General features: G+C 42.1%; 2 protein-coding genes and 1 long non-coding RNA gene across 4 annotated transcripts in view; 2 read left to right on the forward strand and 1 right to left on the reverse strand.

Annotated features, from left to right (window-relative positions):
- LOC115103965 (kinesin light chain 1-like) overlaps positions 1 to 3,530 on the forward strand; it is a 30,128-nt gene extending 26,598 nt beyond the window's left edge. For both annotated transcript variants that reach the window (XM_029625040.2, XM_029625041.2), the window contains exons 15-16: positions 1,596 to 1,659; positions 1,936 to 3,530. In XM_029625040.2, the coding sequence (XP_029480900.1) occupies positions 1,596 to 1,659; positions 1,936 to 2,019 (148 nt within the window). In that variant the 3' untranslated portion in view covers positions 2,020 to 3,530. The remainder of the gene's footprint in view (positions 1 to 1,595; positions 1,660 to 1,935) is intronic.
- Positions 3,531 to 4,969: 1,439 nt separating this feature from the next.
- LOC135563674 (uncharacterized) lies at positions 4,970 to 9,950 on the reverse strand. Its single transcript, XR_010460432.1, has 2 exons — positions 9,812 to 9,950; positions 4,970 to 5,096 (listed from the first exon to the last, which is right to left on the reverse strand). It is a non-coding gene; the product is annotated as an uncharacterized LOC135563674 (long non-coding RNA).
- Positions 9,951 to 13,199: 3,249 nt separating this feature from the next.
- soul4 (heme-binding protein soul4) lies at positions 13,200 to 22,466 on the forward strand. The gene is made up of 6 exons (XM_029625044.2): positions 13,200 to 13,308; positions 17,765 to 17,950; positions 18,502 to 18,593; positions 19,026 to 19,167; positions 19,491 to 19,674; positions 20,188 to 22,466. Exons 2-6 carry the CDS (start codon positions 17,791 to 17,793, stop codon positions 20,360 to 20,362), a joined length of 753 nt encoding a protein of 250 aa, XP_029480904.1. The 5' UTR covers positions 13,200 to 13,308; positions 17,765 to 17,790; the 3' UTR covers positions 20,363 to 22,466.
- The last annotated feature ends 3,632 nt before the right edge of the window (positions 22,467 to 26,098 follow it).

The following is a 26,098-nucleotide window of genomic DNA, read 5'->3' on the forward strand; positions in this document are numbered from 1 at the left end:
CTGTAAAATATGGTGGGGGGCTTTGATATTATGGGGTTATTTTGCTTCCGCTGGTCCTGGGGCCCTTAAGGTCAACGGCGGCTTCAAAGCCTTTCATTGGCCAAGACATAGCATCAGCATTCCAGGGTTTATATACATCATTGGTTGAACCCTCACTGCAGGAACAATTAATAATAGTGGAAGCCTCATCCATGCCCAGTTTTTGCAGTGTGTAAATTTAAGTAATGAATAATATGAAATGCTCAGAGACCAGGTTGGGTTAGGCACAGGGGTGGTTAGTGCCAGATCGCCTGTTTTTACTGTGGTTTGAATTGAAGAGGGCAGTCAAAGGATATCAAGGTTCTGGACAGGTTCTGTATGGAGGAATGGTCTAAGGTCCCTCCCATTGTGTTCGCCAATCTCATAAAACATTTTAGAAAAAGGCTGTGTCGTTATCTTCGCAAGGGGAGGGTGCTGGAGTATTAAAAACAGGGGTGCCAATATATTTGACCCCTGTCTTTTATCGATTTTGTATTTATTTATTACTTGTTAAACAAAATCTCTCTTTCTCTGAGCAATTGTATTAGTATAAAATACAATAATTAAAACAAAAATATATATTGCTCAGTATTTGTAATATTATATACATGTTTTGCTGATCTTTATCAGGGTGCCAATAATTTTGGACCTGACTACAATACTTTCTATCTGGTTTTAGACATTCAGGTATGGATGTTCTGGACTGTTACCAATATCCATTTATTTTATTTTATGGCCTTCTGAACCATTATAGCACAGATAGAAGATGCACCCAAGTTGCTATGTTCATAAGGCTATTAAGACAAATTGTGAAATTACTTAAATATGGGAAATGTTTAAAAATATATATTTGCATAACAAAGTGACTCAGGAAATGAGGTGCTTTGGAGGCTGAATGGGGCTTTAAATGCCAAAATAGCCCGTGTCAAAACGTGATTCATTTCAGTACAATGTTTCTCTATCTGATTCCCATACGGTCTCAATAGTGTCAAAATACCCTGGCCTAAAAAATATATATATTGAGATTACAATATTCACACATTGGAGATTATTTTAAACAAGTACCTAAAAAAAAGTATTTATCCCCTTTCCACTCCAATCTTCACTTCTTAAATGGTGTTTCTGCCACTACAGCACCAAGTCTGACACTGCATTTCTGGTTACGGATATTGATGCAGTTTTTTTTTTTTTTTTTCAGCTATTGTCTTCCTCTTAATTAGGGCCACCAACCCAACACTTCTGTACAAGGTTTAGTTGAAGATAAATAGCACGAAAATAATCTTAAATGTACTGTTATATTAATGATTAATCTCACATGAAGCTATGCTATTCTGAGCAGATGTTCAGTAACGGTGTTACTGAATCATAATATGAAATGCACCTGACAAAATGTGTAAACAAATGAAAATGTTGTGACATTCATTTGACACACAAATTCACACAACATGATACACTATTCCTTCTTGGTCCAGGACCCGTCAGTAGTCTCACCCACACACTCGCCGAAAGCATAAGACATTTCATATACATTTGCTTGAGACCCACTCCAATGAAAATGCTTTGTTTTTCCGTTGCAGTATGAAACGAGCTGCCTCTCTGAACTATTTGAACAAGAGCAGTGATGACGACGACTCCTTTCAGGTAACATGTCTCCTAGTGGATATACCGTTATTCATACTTCTTGCTTAGTTTGCGTTATGGCCTTGTAGCAACTTATCCGCTGCCTGCTGGATAGTTCACCTTAGTTCACCCAGGACCAAGATACCTGTTCTAAAAACACCCCCATCATTCTCTCTTCAGAATCGAGTTTAGCAATAAAGCATGACCTTGTGTTTGTTGTTTTTTTCTATCTATTTCTTTAATTCTCTCTCTCTCGGTCTCTCTCCCTCCTGTCTCTCTGCCTCTTTCTCTCCACAGAGTCCAGCAGGTGATAGGAGGCTAAGGCAGAGCAGGAACCTGAGTTCCAGTACTGTTGATCTCTACAGTGGAACTGGAAACTGAACACACACACTCCCAACAGTTTTTCCAAATATGATGTTGTTTAATTTTCACTTGTGCCATTCTAAACCTAAATGTTGTAGTTTCCATTCCTACATTTAAACACTGTTTAATGTTATTGCTGCTTTGTAGACTTTCTGTAGAATTCAAAAAAATATATTGTAAAAATGTGCTTGGTTGTAAATGTCATTGATATATTGTGAGATTAGACAGCGAGAATCCTTACTGCTTGGATTGGTTTGATTACAAATCCCCTTAAGGTGCTCTGTGCAATCAGACACTCGGCAGTGTATTGTGGACCATAGTGTTTCACATGGAGACCAAGCATGGTCTCCATGTGAAGCTAGTTATTAGCTATTATTCACTATACCTGCAGATTCTGAAGGCATGGTGGGTCAGTACTCTTCCCAAATCAGAGAGGATTATTATTTTCAAGAGCTGTCCAATTCCGCCATTACACTTCTTTTTACACTGGTTTCTCCCCTTTCCATAACCATGAAGATACTCGGTACTGTAGTTAAAGAGTAATTAAGTTATGAAGATGGTATTCATGAATATAGAATAAAATATATCTGCGATTTAAAGGGGTACCTCACCTAATAAAAATGTACATGAAGAAAATAGTTGATGGAACCAGATATTTCTTGTTTATATAGCTACTACAGCTTAGCCTTGAGCATTGTTGAGTGTAAAACAATTTATGTGGTGCTAGGACTCCTGTTTTGCTTGTTTCAAATGACTTATTTTTTGACCATGTTCATTAGTTAGGGTTTTCCTCAGAGATTTTCAAGTAAAGCAATATGAGCACAAATAAGTCTTGGGAGGGGGGGGGGGGGTCGCTACTGAAATTAACCTAAATCTAAGTACTTACTCAGTAAAGGCCAAATTCCATGATGTAATTATCATTTTTAGGTTAGATGGTAACCACATATTGACCTGGTTATTTTACATTTCTTCAGGCACTTATACAGTAATTATTTATCTCAGGGTCTGGGATTGAGTGTTTCCCAAAGCTATACTTTCCAATGCTGTATCAATTCATGCAATACACTCTTCGAACAAAGGCTAAAGCTAACTTTCTATGGATGTCAAAATGTTCCAATGTTGTAAGAGGGGAGGCGCGTTCCATTAGATCTATTTACCAGTTATAGCACAGATATTAAATTATATATGAAAAATGATTATAATCATGTTTTATTGAGTTTATGAATCAGTCATATGAATGTAGTATTGCACTAAAAAGATCATTAGGCTTGAATTGTGAATATATTTTAATATTTGTTTAAATATGACTAAGATTTAAAAAGTTTCACTTCGGTGCTATATATGTGTTAATATATATGTAGATCAGAAGGTTTTTCATATTCAGATGACTCAATGTTTAAAGGGTATTTTAGTGGTGTAAAACTGAATGTTAACCATTTTCAGGTTATGATATTATTCTCATGCAATCATTTTCAGTCAGAATTCCTTCATTGAATGTAAATAAACCCTTAATAAAATAGCTGATATCATGTCCTGGTATTGATTGTTATTATTAACCTTTTGGTAGCCTTTGATGACTGTGGACATAATGTAGGCACAATGCTGTATGCCTATGTATGCCTATGCATAACTGCAACAACAAACAGTCATTTCAGTGCTGGGTAATCATAGCAAGCCATCAGCAGTTGTCTTGAGAAAATGGCTCAAACTATAACTTATCAAGGGGTATCACCTTTCTAATCATGGAAATAGAATGTAACAGATTAGAACAAGAACAGCATATTGAATAGAATGAACAAAATAGAGTCCGACGAGAAATCGAGACTTAATAAGAGTCAAGTATAGTGTGTAGTCAATGGTAGGCATCGTTTCATGGAACATTGTTAGCTGATATACCAATGTCGTATACTGTATATACCCTATTATTATTCGCACTGTCATCGGTTTGATGTAGGACATTTTTTCTTTTGAAGGACATGCACACACGACACCCCCATCTCCTATACAGCAGCTGCATTGAGTACCGATCTCATAGTAGCAGGGTGTTATGTTGGCAGCACGATCGGGATTTATTTTTAATTATGAGTCCCCCTGCCAATTAATGCAAAACTTTGGGCATATCGATTTTCTTTTAGTTGTACTGTAGTGCAGTACAACTGTTTTTCACAGGATTGTAACCACCTATGAAAAAATAAATGGATAATTTGACATACTTTTCATTTAAAAATGTATTATTACACCATTTCTTAAAGTTTACACCAATCAGGTTTGTTGAAATCTATTGTATAGGGCAGGTTATATTTCAAGGGGAAATGCAGAGCGACTAATTTGGCCTTGTTTTTTGGGTTGCTCCTCAAGAAATCCTGGTGGCCATGACAGAAGCTAAACTTTGATGTGGGTGTTTCTTGGGTGTGTCCTTGCCACCATCAAGACACACCCATCTGTCAGAACCTTGCCTGCAGCTGTTTCACACCACTCAATCAACAAACAAACCTCATGCATGTTGAGTTCAATAACTACAGTATGGTTATTATGTATGGTGAGATGCCGGAGGAAGCTTTAAATAGGTCAGTAGCCTACAGAGTAATTTGAGAAGAATGCATTTGCTGAATTTATGTAGTTATTCTAAACAAAGTGTTTTGATAACTTTCAAATGTAGTAACAGGTCAATGTAGAATAAACAAGCCTTTACATAATTACCATAGAAGCAGTGTTCTACTAATATAACAATGTGCACCTTTTATTGTCCTTCCCAGCCGATACAGATACTGTGCCTATTAATAATTTTGTCTGATGGAAATGAGGCTACCTTGGCAAACATGTCACAGTGGTCATACCTGTATACCTGATGTCCTGTATACAAAATTATTTCCTTGATCCTTTTGCAGAATACACAGGGTTTCTCCCTCCCCATAATGACTGATATGATTCAATTCAATAATTTAAAAAAAGACAATACAAGTAAAAGTTTAGTACATTATTTTATGCAAAGTGACAGGTCTCTCTCCATGTAAAGACATCAGTATCAAGCCCGTCTGTCAGACTGGACTTCACATCATCTTGCAAGTCTCCATCTGCTGACTCCATACATGTTTCTGTGAACACATACACACACAGTCACTGTTCTATTGCCACTGGCAGTTAGGATAGGTGATATCTGACAAACAAACATATACTATGTTGAAGCTTGAAGAGGTCAGACTAAACCTACCTAATCGACGACCATTGGTGAGTGGGAAAGAGGTGAGGCTGGAGGTAAGGTCTTTGCCTGCACCCCATTGATAAGCATGGCAGTATAGATCAGACCCTGGCCCCTCATCAAATATACAGTGCTATTTAAGAGTGGCTGGCCCAGTGCTTCAGTTTCATTGATAGATGCAGAGGGTTGACACCTTTAGGTGGCACTCCCCATTTTGAGTTCTAGACAAACAATCCTGTATCTGATTTTGTTTTGCGTCACCTTTTTGGTGTCTTTTTGAACCCCTCCTAAAACCCCACCTGTTTCATTTTGGTTGTTGTCAGTGACTCTTTGTTAGTTTCCCCCTTCTGTTTGAGTGACATTATTTGGTCTTCTTGCTGGGGAACATAACAAAATGGGGGCTTGTCTGGGATATTGTTTCCTGTGAGTATGTTGTTCACTCTCGTCACCTACTCTGAAGCTCTGCTGTACCCAGATATTTGTGTTCAAAATAAACTTGTGGAGAGTTTCTTTCACTGACATCCACCTTGAGGGGTTATAAGATTGGTGGAATCATTTTGAAAGTTGAATAAACACACAGGCTTTAATTAAATAAGAGGGTGTGCACTGCTTTGTCTCTTGAAAGGAGATTGGACTGTGGCACTGTTGAAGTTACTGTCCTTCGGGCTTGTGAGTTGGTCCCATAGGCATACAGACATCAGTTCTGTATATTAAAAAAAAAACAATAAAGCCATGTTGAGTTCGCAAGGGAACAAGCATGTCTTTTTGATCTGTTCTTAAGAGGTCAAGGAATTTAAAGACTCATACTTCTCTAGCAGTTCAAGAATTGCCTTCAGGAAAGGGTTGCAACCTAGATTCACGAGCACAAAGATCCCGCTTGAGAAAGCTGCAGTTCTAGCAGATGAGTTTGTTGACACATACAACTACCTTCACAAACAAAGCAACCAGTAGTTATCTCTGTGCAAAAAGCAATCCAGAGAAGTCCCCTACTGTGAGGTTTCAGTCCAGGGAAGTCCAGAGAAGTCCCCTACTGTGAGGTTTCAGTCCAGAGATGTCCAGAGAAGTCCCCTACTGTGAGGTTTCAGTCCAGAGATGTCCAGAGAAGTCCCCTACTGTGAGGTTTCAGTCCAGGGATGTCCAGAGAAGTCCTCTTCTGTGAGGTTTCAGTCCAGAGATGTCCAGAGAAGTCCCCTACTGTGAGGTTTCAGTCCAGAGATGTCCAGAGAAGTCCCCTACTGTGAGGTTTCAGTCCAGAGATGTCCAGAGAAGTCCCCTACTGTGACGTTTCAGTCCGGAGATATTCAGAGAAGTCCCCTACTGTGAGGTTTCAGTCCAGAGATGTCCAGAGAAGTCCCCTACTGTGAGGTTTCAGTCCAGAGATGTCCAGAGAAGTCCCCTACTGTGAGGTTTCAGTCCAGAGATGTCCAGAGAAGTCCCCTACTGTGAGGTTTCAGTCCAGAGATGTCCAGAGAAGTCCCCTACTGTGAGGTGTCAGTCCAGAGATGTCCAGAGAAGTCCCCTATTGTGAGGTTTCAGTCCAGAGATGTCCAGAGAAGTCCCCTACTGTGAGATTTCAGTCCAGAGATGTCCAGAGAAGTCCCCTACTGTGAGGTTTCAGTCCAGAGATGTCCAGAGAAGTCCCCTACTGTGAGGTTTCAGTGCAGAGATGTCCAGAGAAGTCCCCTACTGTGAGGTTTCAGTGCAGAGATGTCCAGAGAAGTCCCCTACTGTGAGGTTTCAGTCCAGGGATGTCCAGAGAAGTCCTCTTCTGTGAGGTTTCAGTCCAGAGATGTCCAGAGAAGTCCCCTACTGTGAGGTTTCAGTCCAGAGATGTCCAGAGAAGTCCCCTACTGTGAGGTTTCAGTCCAGAGATGTCCAGAGAAGTCCCCTACTGTGACGTTTCAGTCCGGAGATATTCAGAGAAGTCCCCTACTGTGAGGTTTCAGTCCAGAGATGTCCAGAGAAGTCCCCTACTGTGAGGTTTCAGTCCAGAGATGTCCAGAGAAGTCCCCTACTGTGAGGTTTCAGTCCAGAGATGTCCAGAGAAGTCCCCTACTGTGAGGTGTCAGTCCAGAGATGTCCAGAGAAGTCCCCTATTGTGAGGTTTCAGTCCAGAGATGTCCAGAGAAGTCCCCTACTGTGAGATTTCAGTCCAGAGATGTCCAGAGAAGTCCCCTACTGTGAGGTTTCAGTCCAGAGATGTCCAGAGAAGTCCCCTACTGTGAGGTTTCAGTGCAGAGATGTCCAGAGAAGTCCCCTACTGTGAGGTTTCAGTCCAGAGATGTCCAGAGAAGTCCCCTACTGTGAGGTTTCAGTCCAGAGATATTCAGAGAAGTTCCCTACTGTGAGGTTTCAGTCCATTTCTTCAGTGCCCAAAGATAAAGATCAGCAGAATACTGTTGTTGTTTTTTTGTATCCGCCAGTTTGTCAGTACTGGCGTGAGAAAGTACACATCGTCTATCAGTGTTCTCGGTTGAAACGGAGAAATGAGAGAAAAAGCCGTTTCTTCTTGTGGGAGCACTCCGGCCCATTAAGTCTCTGGTTAGGACTGGTGTATTTCCTAAACAAGATTTTGGATCCGATGTTATAGCCCTTTGATTCAGATGGGTTCGTGCCTCTGAGGAGTTGGGATGCTGTTAAGCAGCCGGTGAAGATACTGTGAGATACCGGGGCAGCCCAGTCCTTCATGTTGGAGGGTGTTTTGCCTTTGTCTGACACTTCAGCAACTGGCTACAATGTGTAAGTACACGCCGTGGAGATGGGTTGCATGGAAGTTCCTTTGTATAATGTGGAACTCGAGTCTGATCTTATTTCTAGTTCCATTGTTTGAGTGAGGCCTAGCCTACCAGTGAAGGGGGTCTTGTTCATTTTGGGAAACGATTTGGCTGGAGGGATGGTCGTGCCAAATCCTGTTGTTGGTAAGGAACCCAGAGTAAAGTAACCTGATGGGTTATCAAAAAATGATCTTAGTGTTCTCAGTGTGTGCCGTTACACATGCTACGTCTAAGAAAGTTGCCGGGAGCAAGTCTAGTGTTGAGGATGTCAGCGATCCCACCGTGGTCGATATGTCCGAGACGTTTATGGGTGATCCTGATTTCGCTAAACCTCCTGAGTTTATCTCTCCTTTTAAAACCCCAAAGGTGAGTGAAGGTTCCTACAGTTGACACTTCAATGTCCAGGAATAAGCTGATTGCGAAACAGTAAAATGTTCTAATGAGGAAATGGCATCCTCGCTTCACTTCGGGGCAAGACAATTGGCCCAGTGTGTCTCAAATTGTCGTTATAGTTACACTACGATAAGAGATACTGAGGTTGGCTCATGATGTTAGTATGGCAAGCCATCTTGGGGTCAACAAGATGTATGACTGTATCTTGAATAACTTCTTCTGGCCTAGTCTGAAACAGGATGTTGTGGCTTACTGTAAATTTTTTCATGTTTGCCAGCGGATGGGTAAACCGAACCAAGCTGTGCCGGTTGCACCTTTTCACTATATTCCTGCTTTTGACATACCTTTCAGCAGGGTTCTGGTGGACTGTTATGGTCCTTTGCTCAAAGTTTCTTAACAAGTTACTCTTAACCATCATGTGCGCTGCCACTCGTTTCCCTGAGGCCATTCCACAGAGGAAAATCACAAGAGGAAAGTTACTACGGATATTGCAGCAGTTCCCCCTTGAAATCAGACATGTCCGTGGTCGAGCCAACTTGGTTGCTGAATGTCTTTCAAGAGAGGGCAGTCAATAAGTTTTGTCTTTTGTGTTGAGCCAGTTCCAGTTGTTGTTCATTGCTAGTCAACTTTCAGTGGACACCCGCATGAATGTCTTTCAGAACTCCTCCTAAAACCCCACCTGTTTTGGTTGTTGTCAGTGACTCTCCCTTTTGTTTGAGTGACATTTGGTTTTCTTGCTGGGGAATGTTACTCAGCTAATACTGAAAAGCCAGAGAGGTAATTATATTCCAGTATTTCTGGTTATATTCTCCAGCGAGGTCATTATATATATATTTTTTTCACCTTTCTTTAAGTAGGTAAGCTAGTTGAGCACAAGTTCTCATTTACAACTGTGACCTGCCCAAGATAAAGCAAAGCAGTGCGACAGAAACAACAACACAGAGTTACACATGGAATAAACAAGCGTACAGTCAATAACACAATAGAAAAAAAATAAAGTCTGTATACAGTGTGTGCAAATGACATGAGGATGTAAGGCAATAAATAGGCCATAGTAGTAAAGTAATTACAATTTAGCAGATTATGTAAAGGATTTCCTCCTCTTCGGACCCTCCTCTATAGGGGGGGGGGGGGGGGGGGAGTACTGTCACGTTCTGACCATAGTTCTGTTATTTTATTCTTTGTTTTAGTATGGTCAGGGCGTGAGTTTGGGTGGGCAGTCTATGTTTGTTTTTCTATGTTGGTATTTGTGTCCGGTTAGTTGTCTCTGATTGAGAATCATACTAAGGTAGCCTGGGTTTCACTTTTGGTTGGTGGGTGTTTGTTTCCGTGTGAGTGTTTGGGCCATACGGTACTGTTTCGGTTTTGTAAATTCACATCATCGTTTATTGTTTTGATTCAGTGTTCAGTGCTTTCTTGAATTAAAATCATCATGAACACTTACCACGCTGCGCTTTGGTCCGATCCTTACTCCTCCTCCGACTCTGGCGGCTCAGGACAGGCGGGAGACTCTGGCGGCTCAGGACAGGCGGGAGACTCTGGCGGCTCAGGACAGGCGGGAGACTCTGGCGGCTCAGGACAGGCGGGAGACTCTGGCGGCGCTGGAGAGGAGGAAGGCTCTGACGGCACTGGACAGGCGGGAGCACCTGTAGGGAGAAGACAGAGAGACAGCCTGGTACGGGGGGCTGCCACCGGAGAGCTGGTGCGTGGAGGTGGCACCGGATAGACCGGACCATGCAGGCGCACTGGAGCTCTTGAGCACCGAGCCTGCCCAACCTTACCTGGTTGAATGCTCCCCGTAGCCAGGCCAGTGGGGCGAGGTGGAATAGCCCGCACTGCGCTCTGCTGGCGAACCGGGGACACCATGCGTAAGGCTGGTGCCGTGTACGCCGGCCCGAGGAGACGCACTGGAGACCAGATGCGCAGAGCCGGCTTCATGGCACCTGGCTCGATGCCCACTCTAGCCCGGCCGATACGACCTCACGGTATAATACGGTGCCTGCCCGGTCCCTCTCGCTCTCCGGTAAGCACGGGGAGTTGGCTCAGGTCTCCTACCTGACTTAGCCACACTCCCCGTGTGCCCCCACCCAATACATTTTTGGGGCTGCCTCTCGGGCTTCCTTGCCAGCCGTGTTCCCTCGAAGCGCTGGCTCCCATTATCTGCTGCTCCCATGTCCAGGAGTCCTGAGATCGCTGCTGCACGATACCACGCTGCTTGGTCCTTTTTGGTGGGTGTTTCTGAGGAGTAAGGATCGGACCAAAGCGCAGCGTGGTAAGTGTTCATGATGATTTTAATTAAAGAAAGCACTGAACACTGAATCAAAACAATAAACGATGACATGAATTTACAAAACCGAAACAGTACCGTGTGGCCCAAACACTCACACGGAAACAAAGAATAAAATAACAGAACTATGGTCAGAACGTGACAGATTATCACGGGAGTGATAGATGAGCAGATTGTGGTGTGTAAGTAGTGATACTGGTGTGCTAAAGAGCAGCAAAGTAAATAAAAACAATATGGGGATGACGTAGGTAGATTGGGTGGGCTATTTACAGATGGACTATGTACAGCTGCAGCGATCGGATATTCAAGTCTCTCTGGTTATACTTGCCACCACTAGTCATTGCACACCAAGCTAGCGTTACTGGTGCAGACTTGGGGACCAACCGAACTCCAACCACCTATTCTGCATACTAGGGTCCTTTGGCAGGGCATGCATTGCAAGACATAAAACGTTGGCTGTGGAGGCATGGTCAATCCGTATAGGGTTTTTCAGTCTGCCATCCTTTGAAAGCATTGGGGGTGATGACACAATGGAGTCCCATTCAATGAAGGGACACAACAATTTCAAATATTTTGTAGAGTTACAGTTCATGTAAGGAAATCATTCAATTGAAATTAATTCATTAGGCCCTAATCAATGGACTACACATGACTGGGAATGCAGATATGCATCTGTTGGTCACAGATACGTAAAAGAAAAAGTTAGGGCCTTGGATCAGAAAACCAGTAAGTATCTGGTGTGACAATTTGCCTCATGCAGCACAACATGTTCTTCGAATAAAGTTGATCAGGCTGTTGATTGTGGCCTGTGGAATGTTGTCCCACTCTTCTTCAGTGGCTGAGCGAAGTTGATGGTTATTGGCGGGAACTGGAACACTGTTATACATGCTCAATGAGTGGCATGTCTGGTGAGAATTTTGGGCATGGAAGAACTGGGACATATTCAGATTCCAGGAATTGTGTACAGATCCTTGTGACATGGGGCTGTACATTATCATGTTAAAACAGGAGGTGATGGCGGTGGATGAATGGCACAACAATGGGCCTCAGAATCTTGTCACGGTATCTCTGTATTCAAATTGCCATCGATAAAATGCAATTGTGTTTGATGTCCGTAGCTTATGCCTGCCCATACCATAACCCCACCGCCAAAATGGGGTACTCCATTCACAACGTTGATGTCAGCAAACAGCTCGCCCCCACAACGCCATACATGTGGTTTGCGGTTGTGAGGCCTGTTGGATGTACTGCCAAATTCTCTAAAACAACATTGGTTGAGAAATGAATATTCAATTATCTGGCAACAGCTCTGATGGACATTCCTGCAGTCAGCATGCCAATTGCAAGCTCCCTCAACTTGATACATCTGTGGCATTGTGTTGTGACAAAACTGCACATGTTAGTGGCCTTTTATTGTCCCCAGCACAAGGTACACCTGTGTAATGATCATGCTGTTAATTCAGCTTCTTCATATGCCTCACCTGTCAGGTGGATGGATTATCTTGGCAAAGGAGAAATGCTCACTAACAGGGATGCAAACTAATTGTTGCAAAAAAATCTGAGCGAAATAAGGGTTTTGTGCTTATGGAAAATTTCAGGGATCTTTTTATTTCAGTTCATGAAACATGGGGATCAGCACTTTACATATTGCGTTTATATTTTTCATCAGTGTAGTTTTTCCACAATTAAAAATTTCCACATGCATAGATCCACATAACTCGACATGACTAGGCAAGGATGTATTGCTCAACAGTCAAACAGAAAAAGACATGTAAAAAAACAAACATTTTTGACGAGACTGCTTTTATGACAAACTTTGTAGTCAATTTTGACACTAGAATAAATGTTTCTGACTCATATCGAAGCCACATAGGCCATTTTCAAAGTGATTGGTTGCTTTTTAGGGGCAGTCACTATACACTTAACAAAATACAATATGTAATCGGAATTACTCAATATAGAGTCTGCAAAACTTAAATTGGTCTCTTGTGCTGGGCAGTGGGTTTAATACAGAGTGCTGGTGACTCATTACTTCAGCCTCTACATTCATTACAATCCAATACACTGCATATGAATTACATACTGTATGGGTTTATAGATATCAACTGCTGTATATGCTGAGGTAAAAGTGGGTTGGGAATACTCAGTAGGTCGAGTGGAAAGTGTGGCTTGGTATTTAGACTTCAGTCCCTCAAAAAATAACACCATATATTGATTCTACAGACCCTACTCTACTGAGAATTACCAACCTCTCTTTTGACTCAGCACATAGAATCGTTTTTTCTCCACAGCCCAATGTTGTGAACATACCGATCTGAACATTGTGTTTTTCGATAGTGGTCTTACAAAAGGTTTTTAGAAGCATATTTGTAATTGTTTTCATAAAGTCCTTTTTGCGTTTGCTTTTATGCACAATACAAATGGGACATTGATTAAAATGGAATACTGTATCTTTTGAAATAGTTATCCACATTTTAATGTTTTGAAATACGGGCTTTTATTTTGAAGGAATTTTTATTAGCATACAAACTGACGTCATCGTTTGTGCTGCTGGCAGAACACTAGTGCGGCATTGAATGTATATGTCCTGTTTTGATTGTACAGTAGATCAGAAGAAGTAGTGCTCAAATACGATCCTTTACTTTGTTGACCAGGTAAGAACGCCGACTTTATCACTAAATGTTACATTCGGGTAAACGAGTTGGTCTAAACTAGGGTTCAGGGAAGAATATAACAAATTAATAGCTAAATGTCCGAAAAGTCCATAGATTCTACACAATTAATAACCGATTGCGGCTTAACCAATATACATGATTGTAAAAAAATAGAAAATGTAAACGATGAGCTGTCTATCCTAAAGCCTATTAACTTCATGGCATGCGTTCAAGCAACCCCTAGTGACATTTTTGCCGCGTTATTGGGTGTGCTGGTTCCCTAGGGTTGACCTACTTTTGCTGTCATGCATTGCAGTCAGTGTGTTTGTTCGACTTTGCAGGCGACTTGCCGACTGACTGATCTACAAATGACCTTGCATCACAAATAACAACTCATTATTATTTGTTGATCAGCCAGTGTCACCATTTACCCACAATGCATTTGACGCTCTCGAACATGGTAGTGAGTTCACTGCCCATTTAATTGTCTGATGATTAATCGGATGTTGCATTAAAATCCTTAACGAAGGCTGTGCACTCCTTTTAGTGGTTTTGTTAGCGCGCGCTGGTATAGTGTTTTTGTGTTTGGTTTGTGTTGAGTAATGTGTAATGTAATGTGGGGTAAATGTGGGGTAAAAGCCGATGTATGGTTAATCTGATCTCTGTAGCGGCAGTTCAGCATTTACTGAGATGCGACCTCGGCAGAAGTCAAAGCATTCGTACTGCTTGCGCTTTATGGAGCTGTCGTACGCATCCAATAAATTGGTCTGCGGTGCACCACTCGTAGTGATAGCCTTTCAGCTAATTACAAACAACTGGCCAAACGAAATGACAAGACCTTACCTCTTCTGAGATGTTGGAGTAGGAGCTCAGCCAATTCTATCATGAAGTAAAAATACTGCACCGGTTTTCCACCTGCATCTCCCCGATAACCCCCAGCAAAATTAGGCTACATTCAGGCTATTGTTTATTTCACACTATATTGAGGTAAACATCAGAGTATAATCCTTGTATGGATGTCAACCCCAATACATGTTCATGTCATCAATCAACTGCATTACAGTTAAAAGTGACTGAATACCACCACTAAAAAAATTATGACAATATAGCCAATCGTATGCGAGCTATGCTACCGGTTTATATGAATGGGAGCTTATCAGCACTTCTTCTAACCCGGAAAAGGGACAACTTCTAAATGTTATGCAGCGAAAACAGCCAAATATATAAAAATCTGATTTTAATAACCACATTGTGGGCATGTTACAATAAATAAATCATGATGGATTTGACAAATATCCACTTTGTTTGATAAGATTTGTTGATTGTTTACAAATCCTCCCTGATCTCCTTCCAGGAGTTCTAACTCCTTTTTGTGTCTTTGAAAACCCTACATGAGGTATCATAAATATGTATTTTATTTGTCAACTTTCATCAAAGTTCTCCATGTTTATGTTTATGCAGGATGTACCGCCCCCACCTAATGCCAACCAACATGTCAATACAGAGCTATGCGGAGCCCTTCGCATTGTTACCTCAATTTGGCCTACGCAAGCCTCCAGAGGCTCCACAATTGCGTCACACCCTTCGTTCGGAGACTCCGAACAGCATTTCCAGATGAAGCATAAATCAGCTTTTCAAACAAAAATGTATTTGTCACATGCGTCGAATACAACAGGTGTAGACCTTACTGTGAAATTCTTACTTAGCCCTTAACCAACATTTCAGTTATATAATTAGAGTTAAGAAAATATTTACTAAATAAACTCAAATAAATATATATATATATTAAAGTAACACAATAAAAGGACAATAATGAGGCTATATTCAGGGGGTACAGGTACCAAGTCAATGTGCAGATTACAGGTTAGTCTAGGTAATTTGTACATGTAGGTAGGGTTAAAGTGACTATGCATAGATAATGAACAGCATGGAGCAGCAGTGTAAAAACAAAGGGTGGGGCGGCAATGTAAATAGTCCGGGTGGCCATTTGATTATTTGTTCAGCAGTCTTATGGCTTGGGGGTAGAAGCTGTTAAGGAACCTTTCGGACCTAGATTTGTCGCTCCGGTACTGCTTGCCGTGCGTGTTATGATCTTCTTCATCTGATGAGGAGTATGAAAGATCTGACCAAAAACAACAAAATAACCAAAGTGAAACAATGAAAATCAAAACAGTTCTGTATGGTGAAACACAGACACAGAAAACAACTACCCACCAACCATAGTGGGCAAACAGGCTGCCTAAGTATGGTTCTCAATCAGAGACAACGATTGACAGCTGCCTCTGATTGGGAACCATACCAGGCCAAACACATAGAACTATAACACATAGAACAAAAACATAGAATGCCCACCCCAACTCACGCCCTGACCAAACTAAAATAGAGACATAAAAAAGGAACTAAGTTCAGGAAGTGACTGTACCCCCCCCCCAAGGTGCGGACTCCGGCCGCAAAACCTAGACCCATAGGGTAGGGTCTGGGTGGGCATCTGTCCGCGGTGGCGGCTTCGGTGTGGGACGTGGACCCCACTCCACCTTAGACTTGGCCCACTTAGGTGGCACCTTTGGAGCGGCGACCCTCGCCGCCGACCCCGGACTGGGGACCCTTACAGCGGGCCCCGAATAGACGGGAGACTCTGACAGTGCTGGATAGGCGGGAGACTCTGACAGTGCTGGATAGGCGGGAGACTCTGGCAGCGCCGGACAGGCGGGAGACTCTGGCAGCGCCGGAGTGAAGGGCGACTCCGGCGGCTCCTGACTGACGGGCGGCTCCTGACTGATGGGCGGCTCCAGCGGCTCCTGACTGACGGGCGGCTCTGGCGGCTCCGGACAGGAGGGAGACTCTGGAGGCGCCGGTCAGGCGGAAGAACCTGGAGGGAGGAGACGGAGAGACAGCCTGGTGCGTGGGGCTGCCACAGGACCCACCAGGCTGGGGAGACCTACAGGAGGCCTGGTGCGTGGAGGAGGCACCTGGATGCACCGGGCTGTGGGGGAGCACTGGAGCTCTGGTGCATACCACTCACACCTCTCCCTTAGGCTCAATGCCCACATTTGTCCGGCACGGGCGGAGGGCAGGCATAGGGCAAACTGCACACTCCCAGTGCCCCGGAGACACAGCACGCAGCCCCGGCGCAGGATACCCTGGGCCGAAACGGCGTACCGGAGACCAAACACGCTGAGCTGGCACAACACGCCCTGGCTGGATGCCCACTCTCGCATGGCACTTGCGGGGGGCTGGCCTATAGCGCTCCAGGCTATAAGCGCGCACTGGCGACACCGTGCGCTTCACCACATAACACGGTGCCTGACCAGTACTACACCTCTCCTGGTAAGCATGGGGAGTTGGCTCAGGTCTATCGCCTGACTCCGCCAATCTCCCCGTGTGCCTCTCTTGCCTGTTGCGCTGCCTTACCTCATATCGCTCATATTCCCCAGCCTGTGCCCAGGGTCCCTTACCGTCTAGTATCTCCTCCCAAGTCCAGGAGTCGAGAACCATCTGCTCCTTGTTACCACGGTGCTTGGTCCTTTTCTGGTGCGTAGTTCTGTAACGATCTTCTTCATCTGATGAGGAGTACAGCGCTCAGAGCCCAAACAAGCCATAAAGATATCCGTCATGTTGTGGAGTCAACATTAGTCAGAAATAGCATTATAAATATTCACTTACCTTTGATGATCTTCATCAGAATGCACTCCCAGGAATCCCAGTTCCACAATAAATGTTTGATTTGTTCGATAAAGTTCATCATTTATGTCCAAATGTCCTCCTTTTGTTAGCACGTTTGGTAAACAAATCCAAACTCACGACGCGCGTGCAAGTCCAGCGGAAAGGTCGGACGAAAAGTCCAAAAAGTTCCATTCCAGTCCGTAGAAACATGTCAAACGAAGTATAGAATCAATCTTTAGGATGTTTTTTAATCATAAATCTTCAATAATGTCTGTATAAAAGCAATGGAACGCGAGGTAACTCTCACATGAACGCGCGTCACGAGCCCATGGCACTCTGCCAGACACCTTGCTCAATCCCCTCTCATTCAGCCCCCCTTCACAGTAGAAGCCTGACACAAGATTCTAAAGACTGTTGACATCTAGTGGAAGCCTTAGGAAGTTCAAAATGACCCCACAGACACTGTATATTGGAATGGCAATGAGTTGAAAAACTACAAACCTCAGATTTCCAACTTCCTGGTTGGATTTTTTTTCAGGTTTTTGCCTGCCATATGAGTTCTGTTATTACTCACAGACATCATTCAAACAGTTTTAGAAACATCAGAGTGTTTTCTATCCAATACTAATAATAATATGCATATATTAGCAACTGGGACTGAGTAGCAGGCAGTTTACTCTGGGCACCTTATTCATCCAAGCTCCTCAATACTGCCCCCCAGTCCCAAAGAAGTTAACAATCACCCTATTTCTAGGAAAGTAACAAACTTGTCTTCTTGGTCTTGTATTTGCAGATCTGCCCGGGCTGTGGACGAAAACAATGGCACTAATCTCCCTCGAGGATCTCGACGGATTGGAGGATGAAGAACTGGACAATGACATCACTGACAACCCTGATCCAATGGAGGACGACGAGCAGCAGAGGCTGTACACCCATTGGCAGGCGATCGCCAGCACACACCAGGTGTCCGTCCCCCGAGGTAAGCGAGATAGGCGGTGGAGTAAAATAGTCCCATTCGAGGTAGTTGCTTGGCAGCAGTGTATTTGGAGACAATCAATCTGAGAAATCAAACTCGTTGCAACAGGACATGGTTTCTTCCTATAGTTTAAATAAAATCTCAGATTCTAGTTGCTACATCCTGTCCATAAGCAAAGACGGCTAAACAACAACAATATCGGTGCATTGTTTTACGGCACATTGTTTTATCTTCCACATTCCAAACCGTCTGCAATACAGCAGTATGACTTGATTGCTATAGTGTGTGTACTGAAGTCTCTATCATGGCGTACTCAAATGGGCATCAGTTTGAGGTCTAGTAAGAAGCTTATAGATATTAGAGCAGGCCCATTTTCCTAGAGACTTGAATACTTGACATTAGCCCTGGGTTCCTTTTATAAAGCATAAGCCAATGACGAATATCCCCCCACTTCACTTGGTTCCGGTGAGGTTTTTTACCAGTGAGGTTTGCGCTCAGGCTGCTCTCTGTAAACTTTAAAATAAATGAAGAGGACCCCTGTGTTGTTTTGATAGAAATGACAGGACCAATTCAAGAGCTTACTCGACGGAACCAAACCCAAGAAAGAGAGCAGGTCCCCTTTACCTCCGTCTCTCTGCATGAAAAGGTACAGTATGTGTCCCTTCCACTTGTTACCAATCTTAGGTCAGTATGACAATGGCAGATATGTTGGCTGGATGTTCCATTTTGAAGTGAAGGAAAGTCTGTAGTAAAAGCTAAATGAAGCCATTTTCTTGTCTTTCTTTTGAGTGTCTGGCATATGTACTTTTGAGTTGTTTTGAATGATAAATAAATAATGAAAGCTGTGTGTATGTTCAAACGGATTTGTGTAAATGCCTGAGTGCAATGTGGTGTGTAACATCTGTGTGCGTGTTGCCTTATGACCATCCATGTATTTGCTTGAGTGCAATTTATGTTGTGTGTGTGCGCGCGTGTGTGTTTCAGCTTGAGCATCCATGCCATTGCTCGAGTGCAAAGTGAAGTGAAAGATTTCTTATATTCCCTGGATTACGAAGTGTGTGTTTGTCTATTTCTGCAGCTGGGCGAGGTGCTGTTTGAGGAGCGGGTGTACCCTGCAGGGAAGTGGGCGTGCATCACTAAAGGGGAGAAGCTGTACGAGCAGAGCATCTCCATGGGCTTCATGAAACTCATGAAATTCATCTGCAAGGAGAACTCTGTCGGTAAGGGCTTAGTGTTCATGTTACTGTGTAATTATTGATGTAAGTATAGTGAAAAATTTATTGTAATCACTCATTGTTACAACTATATTGTAATCACTTGTTGTTCCACTGTACTTACAGCAGTAACCCTAACCCTTATCATAACCTTAAGTACAGTGCATCTACAATTGATTGATTTGGGGCCTAGACTCTATTGTATATTAATTAGTCATTCTTGCTGTACTTACATCAGTAATCCTAATCCTTACCATAGACCTAAATATAGTGTATAGCAAGACAGGGTAACAGTGAGTAATTATAATAGCACACTCTTGTATCGACAGGACGCTATTTGGGAATGACTGTACCCATTGTGAACAGTATCCAAATGCTGGAGGACGGCAATGGCTTTCAGAAAGACATCTTGACCGCATACTACCTGCCTGCTGAGTTCCAGGCCAACCCGCCCCAGCCAACTGACCTAGACATCACCATACTCCAAAGGGAGGCTTTACGAGTCATCACCCGGTAAGGACACTCCCACCTCTGGCTGACTTCGATACTCAAGCCCCAGGCTTGATTTGAGGCATATTCTACTTCGCCTGTGGTTTGGAGACCTATTCTGACCTATTTACATATCTACATGTAAAAATAGTCAATGGATTTAGATAGACAATGTCTAGCAAAAATGGGTGGAAATAATTAGTCAGATTAGTGATAATATCCATGTTTGTTTTTTTAACTATACTGGCTGGTTTCCCGGACACAGATTAAGCCTAGTCCTGTATTAAAAAGCACTTACAATGGAGTCCACATTGAGCATTTGTTTTGGTCCAGTACTGGCTTAATCTGTGTGTGGGGAATCAACCCAAACAATAATGTTAACTTCAATAAATAATGGATACGTACTAGCTAGACTCACACACTACTTTGCATTAGTAAAATATCTGGCTAAAATACTAGAGGTAAAAAAAAAAATCAGATAATAGCAGTTATGATAGTATTTATTTAAACACGAATAACAAATGCGGTCTGCTGTAGGACTTTCTTCGGCACCACCACGGAGGAGACAATCATGCCTCAGATTAACCTGCTGTGGGAGATGCTGGGCCCCAGCGAGGAGATGCATCGCTACTCCTACATGGTGGCTGTCTACGACAATCCTGGGGTGTCCTGTCGCAGGAACGAGATCTGGTTCATACGACGAGACCCCTAAATCTCTTATAACATCCACCTGTCCCCTCCTGTATCACCCCAGGGTTGTGTTCATTTGCCGTTAAATGGAATAAAAGGGACAAACGGGGAGGGACTACCTGGACTTGGTCCAATAAGCAACACTCATTTTCAGTTTCCACTGCAAAATGTTTTAAAAAAATGTTTGTTTTTGTTTTTGCGTGCCCTAATCAACACAACCCAGATGATGGGGATAGAGTATGGATTAAAATGGGAGGAATGGGTCTTGGGTTGGTTTTAGAGGTAAACATGACAAGATTACTTTAAAGATGGTATTAGGTAGACAGTATGGCAGGAAAATACTTATTTAACATTCACTGAGATGGTATGCTTTTCTATGCTCTAGGGGAGCACAAGAAAATACTAACTTCAGTGGCATTTATACCATGTACACAACCAAATATGGTGTTTAAAATACAAGTATATTGTATCTCTGTGGAAGAACTGTCTGGGCATTACAAGAGTTAACTCTTATATTTCCATCACGTTTTATCTTTATTTTTCTTGCTTTTTATGTTTAAAAAAATTATATCATCTAATCATTGCAAACTGGTGTCACATAATGTCACAGTCCGTTTTGCATTTGAGTCATTTAGCAGACACTCTTATCCAGAGCGACCTACAGCAGTGAGTGCACGCATTTTAATCCTTTTTTTCTTAATGATGTTGATACTATAATGTTTTTTTTAATGTCTTATAGGTCTTGAAACATGTTGTATTTGCAGTTGACTAGAGTAGGCATCCAGGTTTAACCTATTGTTATCCATAGGTAATTCTGACACAACTTTGTCATTCAAAGTTACTTGCTATGATATGTGGGTGTTCTCTTACTCTTAACTGTCATTAAGTTTTATCCTTCCAGTGAATTTTGCCCACACTTTGCTACTTTACCTACATTTTGAGGCTGGTGTAGGGATTTTGGGTATACGTGTCCTAATAAGTAAATGACTATCCCCCTTCCCCCAGCCACAAAATGATTGACAGATTGGTCATTCGTTACCTTCAATTGCCACTAGGTGTCAACCAAACAGTAACGTTTGTATTATGTTTTTTGTCTGTTTTTTTGCTTATTGGTGAATAGCGAATATCTCACAAATGAATAGATTGGTTTTGGTGAGGTTAGTTGTAAAATGGAGCTGAGACTGGGACCAGGCTCTTTAGGTTTTGAGGAAGGTTCAAGCTTTTTGAAGATTCATAGCTATAGTTAATGATGGTTGGGGAATGGAAGTTTAATTTAAGTGACTTATGAACCTGTCTGTTCAGCATGGCCAAATGATGTGCTCTTACTGTGCTTGCCTCTTTTAAAAAATATATTTCCCAGAATAAGTGTGTATTTGTTTGTATTCTCCAGTAATTAGTACGGTATACATTTGATATGTTAAAATTGTACCCGGCTTCTCTTTTGTGACCTTGTATTTCTATGCTGTTTTCAACTGTTTTCAATGCATACATTTCAACATTTCAGTGTGAATTGTAGTGGGTTGCTTCAATTTAAAGCTGCAATATATAACTTTTTGGGCAACCTGGCCAAATTCAAATAGAATTGTGAGGAGATATAGATCATTCATTCTCATTGAAAGTCTAAGATGTAGTAGATCTGTTCTATGTGTGTTATTTCTATGCTTCTGTTCATAAGTTTTGTTTTTACCTCTTTTACTTTCTGTTTTGTACAATAACTTCAAACAGCTGAAAATACTATATTTTTGGTTATGAAAAATATATTTCACAGCAGTTTAGATGGTACAATGATCCCTCTACACTATTTTTGCTTGTTTTGTTACAAACCAACATTTGGAATTTTAGCAAACAGAGAGATTTCTTTATAGTGCATCTTTAAACTACTTAAAAGATTGCCAGTGTAAGTTAATGGAGATTTGATATACATTTACACTTAAAAACGTACCGTGCCTTCAGAAAGTATTCACACCCCATTTACTTTTTCCCCATTTTGTTGTGTTACAGCCTGCATTTAAAATGCATTCAATTTAGATGTTGTGTCACTGATCTACACACAATACTGCATAATGTCAAAGTGGATCTTTTATTTTTTTTATTTTTACAAATTAATAAAAAATGAAGAGCTGAAATGCCTTGCGTCAATAAGTATTGAACCCCTTTGTTATGGCAAGCCTAAATACATTCAGGAGTAGAAATTTGCTTAACAAATCACATAAGTTCCATGGACTCATTCTGTGTTCAATAATAGTGGTTAACATTCATTTTTAATGATTACGTAGTTTCTGTACCCCACACATACAATTATCTGTAAGGTCCCTCAATTGAGTAATGAATTTCAACTACATATGCAACCACAAAGACCAGGGAGGTTTTCCAATGCCTTGCAAAGAAAGGCACTGATTGGTACATGTGAAAGAAAAAGAAAAATGACCTATTTGAGCATGGTGTAGTTATTCATTAGGCTTTAGATGGTGTATCTGGCGTCAATACAAAGATACAGGCGTCCTTCCTTAACTTGAGAGGAGAGGAAGGAAACCGCTCAGGGATTTAAAACAGTTACAGAGTTGAATGGTTGTGATGTGAGAACTGAGGATGGATCGACAACATGGTAGTAACTCAACAATACTAACCTAAATTACAGAGTGAAAAGAAGGAAGCCTGGACAGAATAAAACATATTCCACAACATGCATCCTGTTTGCAACAAGGCACTTAAGTAATACTGCAAAAAATGTGGCAAAGAAATGTACTTTTTGGCCTGAATACAAAGCATTATGTTTGGAGAAACAACACATCACTGAGTTCCACTCGTCATATTTTCAAGCATGGTGTTGGCTGCATCTACCTACATGTACGTATTACCTCAATTACCACGACTAACTGGTGCCGCCGCACATTGACTCTGTACCAGTACCCCCTGTATATAGCCTCCACATTGACTCTGTATCGGTACCCCCTGTATATGGCCTCCACATTGACTCTGTACCGGTACCCCCTGTATATAGCCTCCACATTGACTCTGTACCGGTACCCCCTGTATTTAGCCTCCACATTGACTCTGTACCGGTACCCCCTGTATATAGCCTCCACATTGACTCTGTACCGCAACACCCTGTATATAGCCTCCACATTGACTCTGCAACGGTACCCCCTGTATATAACCTCCACTTTAACTCTGTACCAGTACCCCCTGTATATAGTCTCCACATTGACTCTGTACCGGTACCCTCTGTATATAGCCTCCACATTGACTCTGTACCGGTACCCCCTGTATATAGCCTCCACATTGACTCTGTACCGTAACACCCTGTATATAGCCTTCATATTGACTCTCTACCGGTACCCCCTGTATATAGCCTTCATATTGACTCTGTACCGGTACCTCCTGTATACAGTCTCGCTATTATTGAGTTGCTAACCAAGACGACATAGAATGTTTGAGTGGCCTAGGTACAGTTTTGACTTAAATCTGCTTAAAAGTCTATGTCAAGACTTGAAAATGGCTGACTAGCAATGATCAACAATGACTTAGACAGAGCTTGAAGAATTTTTAAAAGAATAATGGGCAAATATTGTTCAATGCAGGTGTGCAAAGCTCTGAGACTTACCCCAAAAGACTCACAGCTGTGTTTGCTGCCGAAAGTGATTCTAAGTATTTTGTGTAGATCAATGACAAAAAAATTACAATTAAAACCATTTGAATCCCACTTTGTAACACAGCAAAATGTGGAACAAGTAAAGCGGAGTGAATACATACTGAAGACACTGTATACAGCTTTTATAATCTTTTCACTTTACGACTTGTAATTTTTATGTCAAATGAAAATATAAATAAATAAAATGGTGTGAAGGAGATGATTGATTCCACTCAGATTAACTCAACAACAAAAATGTGCACATACCTGTCAGTTACCATTTGATATATTTCTGGTTATTTGGCTAGGTCATAGTTTGTCTTATTAGTATACCGCCTCTGTCCAAAAACCTTACACAACTAAAATGACAAAAGTACCCCTTTTTGACAACTACCTTGTCTGCATTACATTTTTTAATACATTTGAGATGTATTTTAAATCGTTAAGGATGTAGCCTGAAATATAGCCTTGGCCTATAAACAAAATAATCAAAACAAGTTGTATGTGCTTAGGCCTACAGAAAAAGGTGTGCTTCTCATGTTACTGCATCCCACTGCTGGCTTGCTTATGAAGCTGAGCAGGGTTAGTCCTGGTCAGTTCCTGGATGGGAGACCAGATGGTGTTGGAGGGCCAGTAGAAAGCACCCTTTCCTCTGGTCTAAAAAACTATCCCAATGTCGCAGGGCAGTGATTGAGGACATTGTCCTGTGTAGGGTGCTGTCTTTCGGATGGGATGTTAAATGGGTGTCCTGACTCTCTGTTGTCACTAAAAATCCAATGGCACTTATTGTAAGAGTAGGAGTGTTAACCCTGGTGTCCTGGCTAAATTCCCTATCTAGCCTTCATACCATCATGGCAGCCTAATCATCCCCAGTTTACAATTGGCTCATTGGTGGTGCAAAGGGAGAACAAACAACTTATAGAAACCTTGCTTGATGTATAGTGTCGATCAATGCGGGACAATCTAATATGTTAAGGGATACCGGAGAATGACAACAGCAGAGGCTGTGAGCACACTGTCTGAGACTTTATGTCAACTCAACTGAAACTGCCCATGGATGTTGTGTGTAATGTCACTTTCTCCAAAGTCCATAGAATGGGTAAGGCCTCTGGGAATAGGCCACGGGCTATTGTTGCATGTTTTGACAAATTTAAGCAAAAGGAAATGGCGAAGAACATGGGCAGAGGACTCAGAAACACTGATTTTGGAATGAATGATCACTTCCCCACCGAGATCAATGAAAGGAGAAAAAAACTATCCCATCACGAAGGAAAAGCATTGCCTGAATCAACGAGTCTTCATGGTGATGGATAAACTTTATATCAACGGGCAACTATATCGGAACTCAAGAGTAACTCCCTGGCTATTTTAATCCAACTGTATCGGGAATCTAGAGTAACTCCCTGGCTATTTTAATCCAACTGTATCGGGACTCTAGAGTAACTCCCTGGCTATTTTAATCCAACTGTATTTTTTAACCAGGTAGGCAAGTTGAGAACAAGTTCTCATTTACAATTGCGACCTGGCCAAGATAAAGCAAAGCAGTTCGACACATACAACAACACAGAGTTACACATGGAGTAAAACAAACATACAGTCAATAATACAGTAGAAAAATAAGTCTATATACAATGTGAGCAAATGAGGTGAGATAAGGGAAGTAAAGGCAAAAAAAGGCCATGGTGGCGAAGTAAATACAATATAGCAAGTAAAACACTGGAATGGTAGATTTGCAGTGGAAGAATGTGCAAAGTAGAGATAGAAATAATGGGGTGCAAAGAAGCAAAATAAATAAATAAATACAGTAGGGGGAGAGGTAGTTGTTTGGGCTAAATTATAGATGGGCTATGTACAGGTGCAGTAATCTGTGAGTTGCTCTGACAGCTGGTGCTTAAAGCTAGTGTGTTACCAATTTCAGAGATTTTTGTAGTTCGTTCCAGTCATTGGCAGCAGAGAACTGGAAGGAGAGGCGGCCAAAGGAAGAATTTGTTTTTGGGGGTGACCAGAGAGATATACCTGCTGGAGCGCGTGCCACAGGTGGGTGCTGCTATGGTGACCAGCGAGCTGAGATAAGGGGGGGACTTTACCTAGCAGGGTCTTGTAGATGACCTGGAGCCAGTGGGTTTG

This window comes from Oncorhynchus nerka, linkage group LG21, assembly GCF_034236695.1.
Source record: "Oncorhynchus nerka isolate Pitt River linkage group LG21, Oner_Uvic_2.0, whole genome shotgun sequence".
NCBI classification, from domain to species: domain Eukaryota; kingdom Metazoa; phylum Chordata; class Actinopteri; order Salmoniformes; family Salmonidae; genus Oncorhynchus; species Oncorhynchus nerka.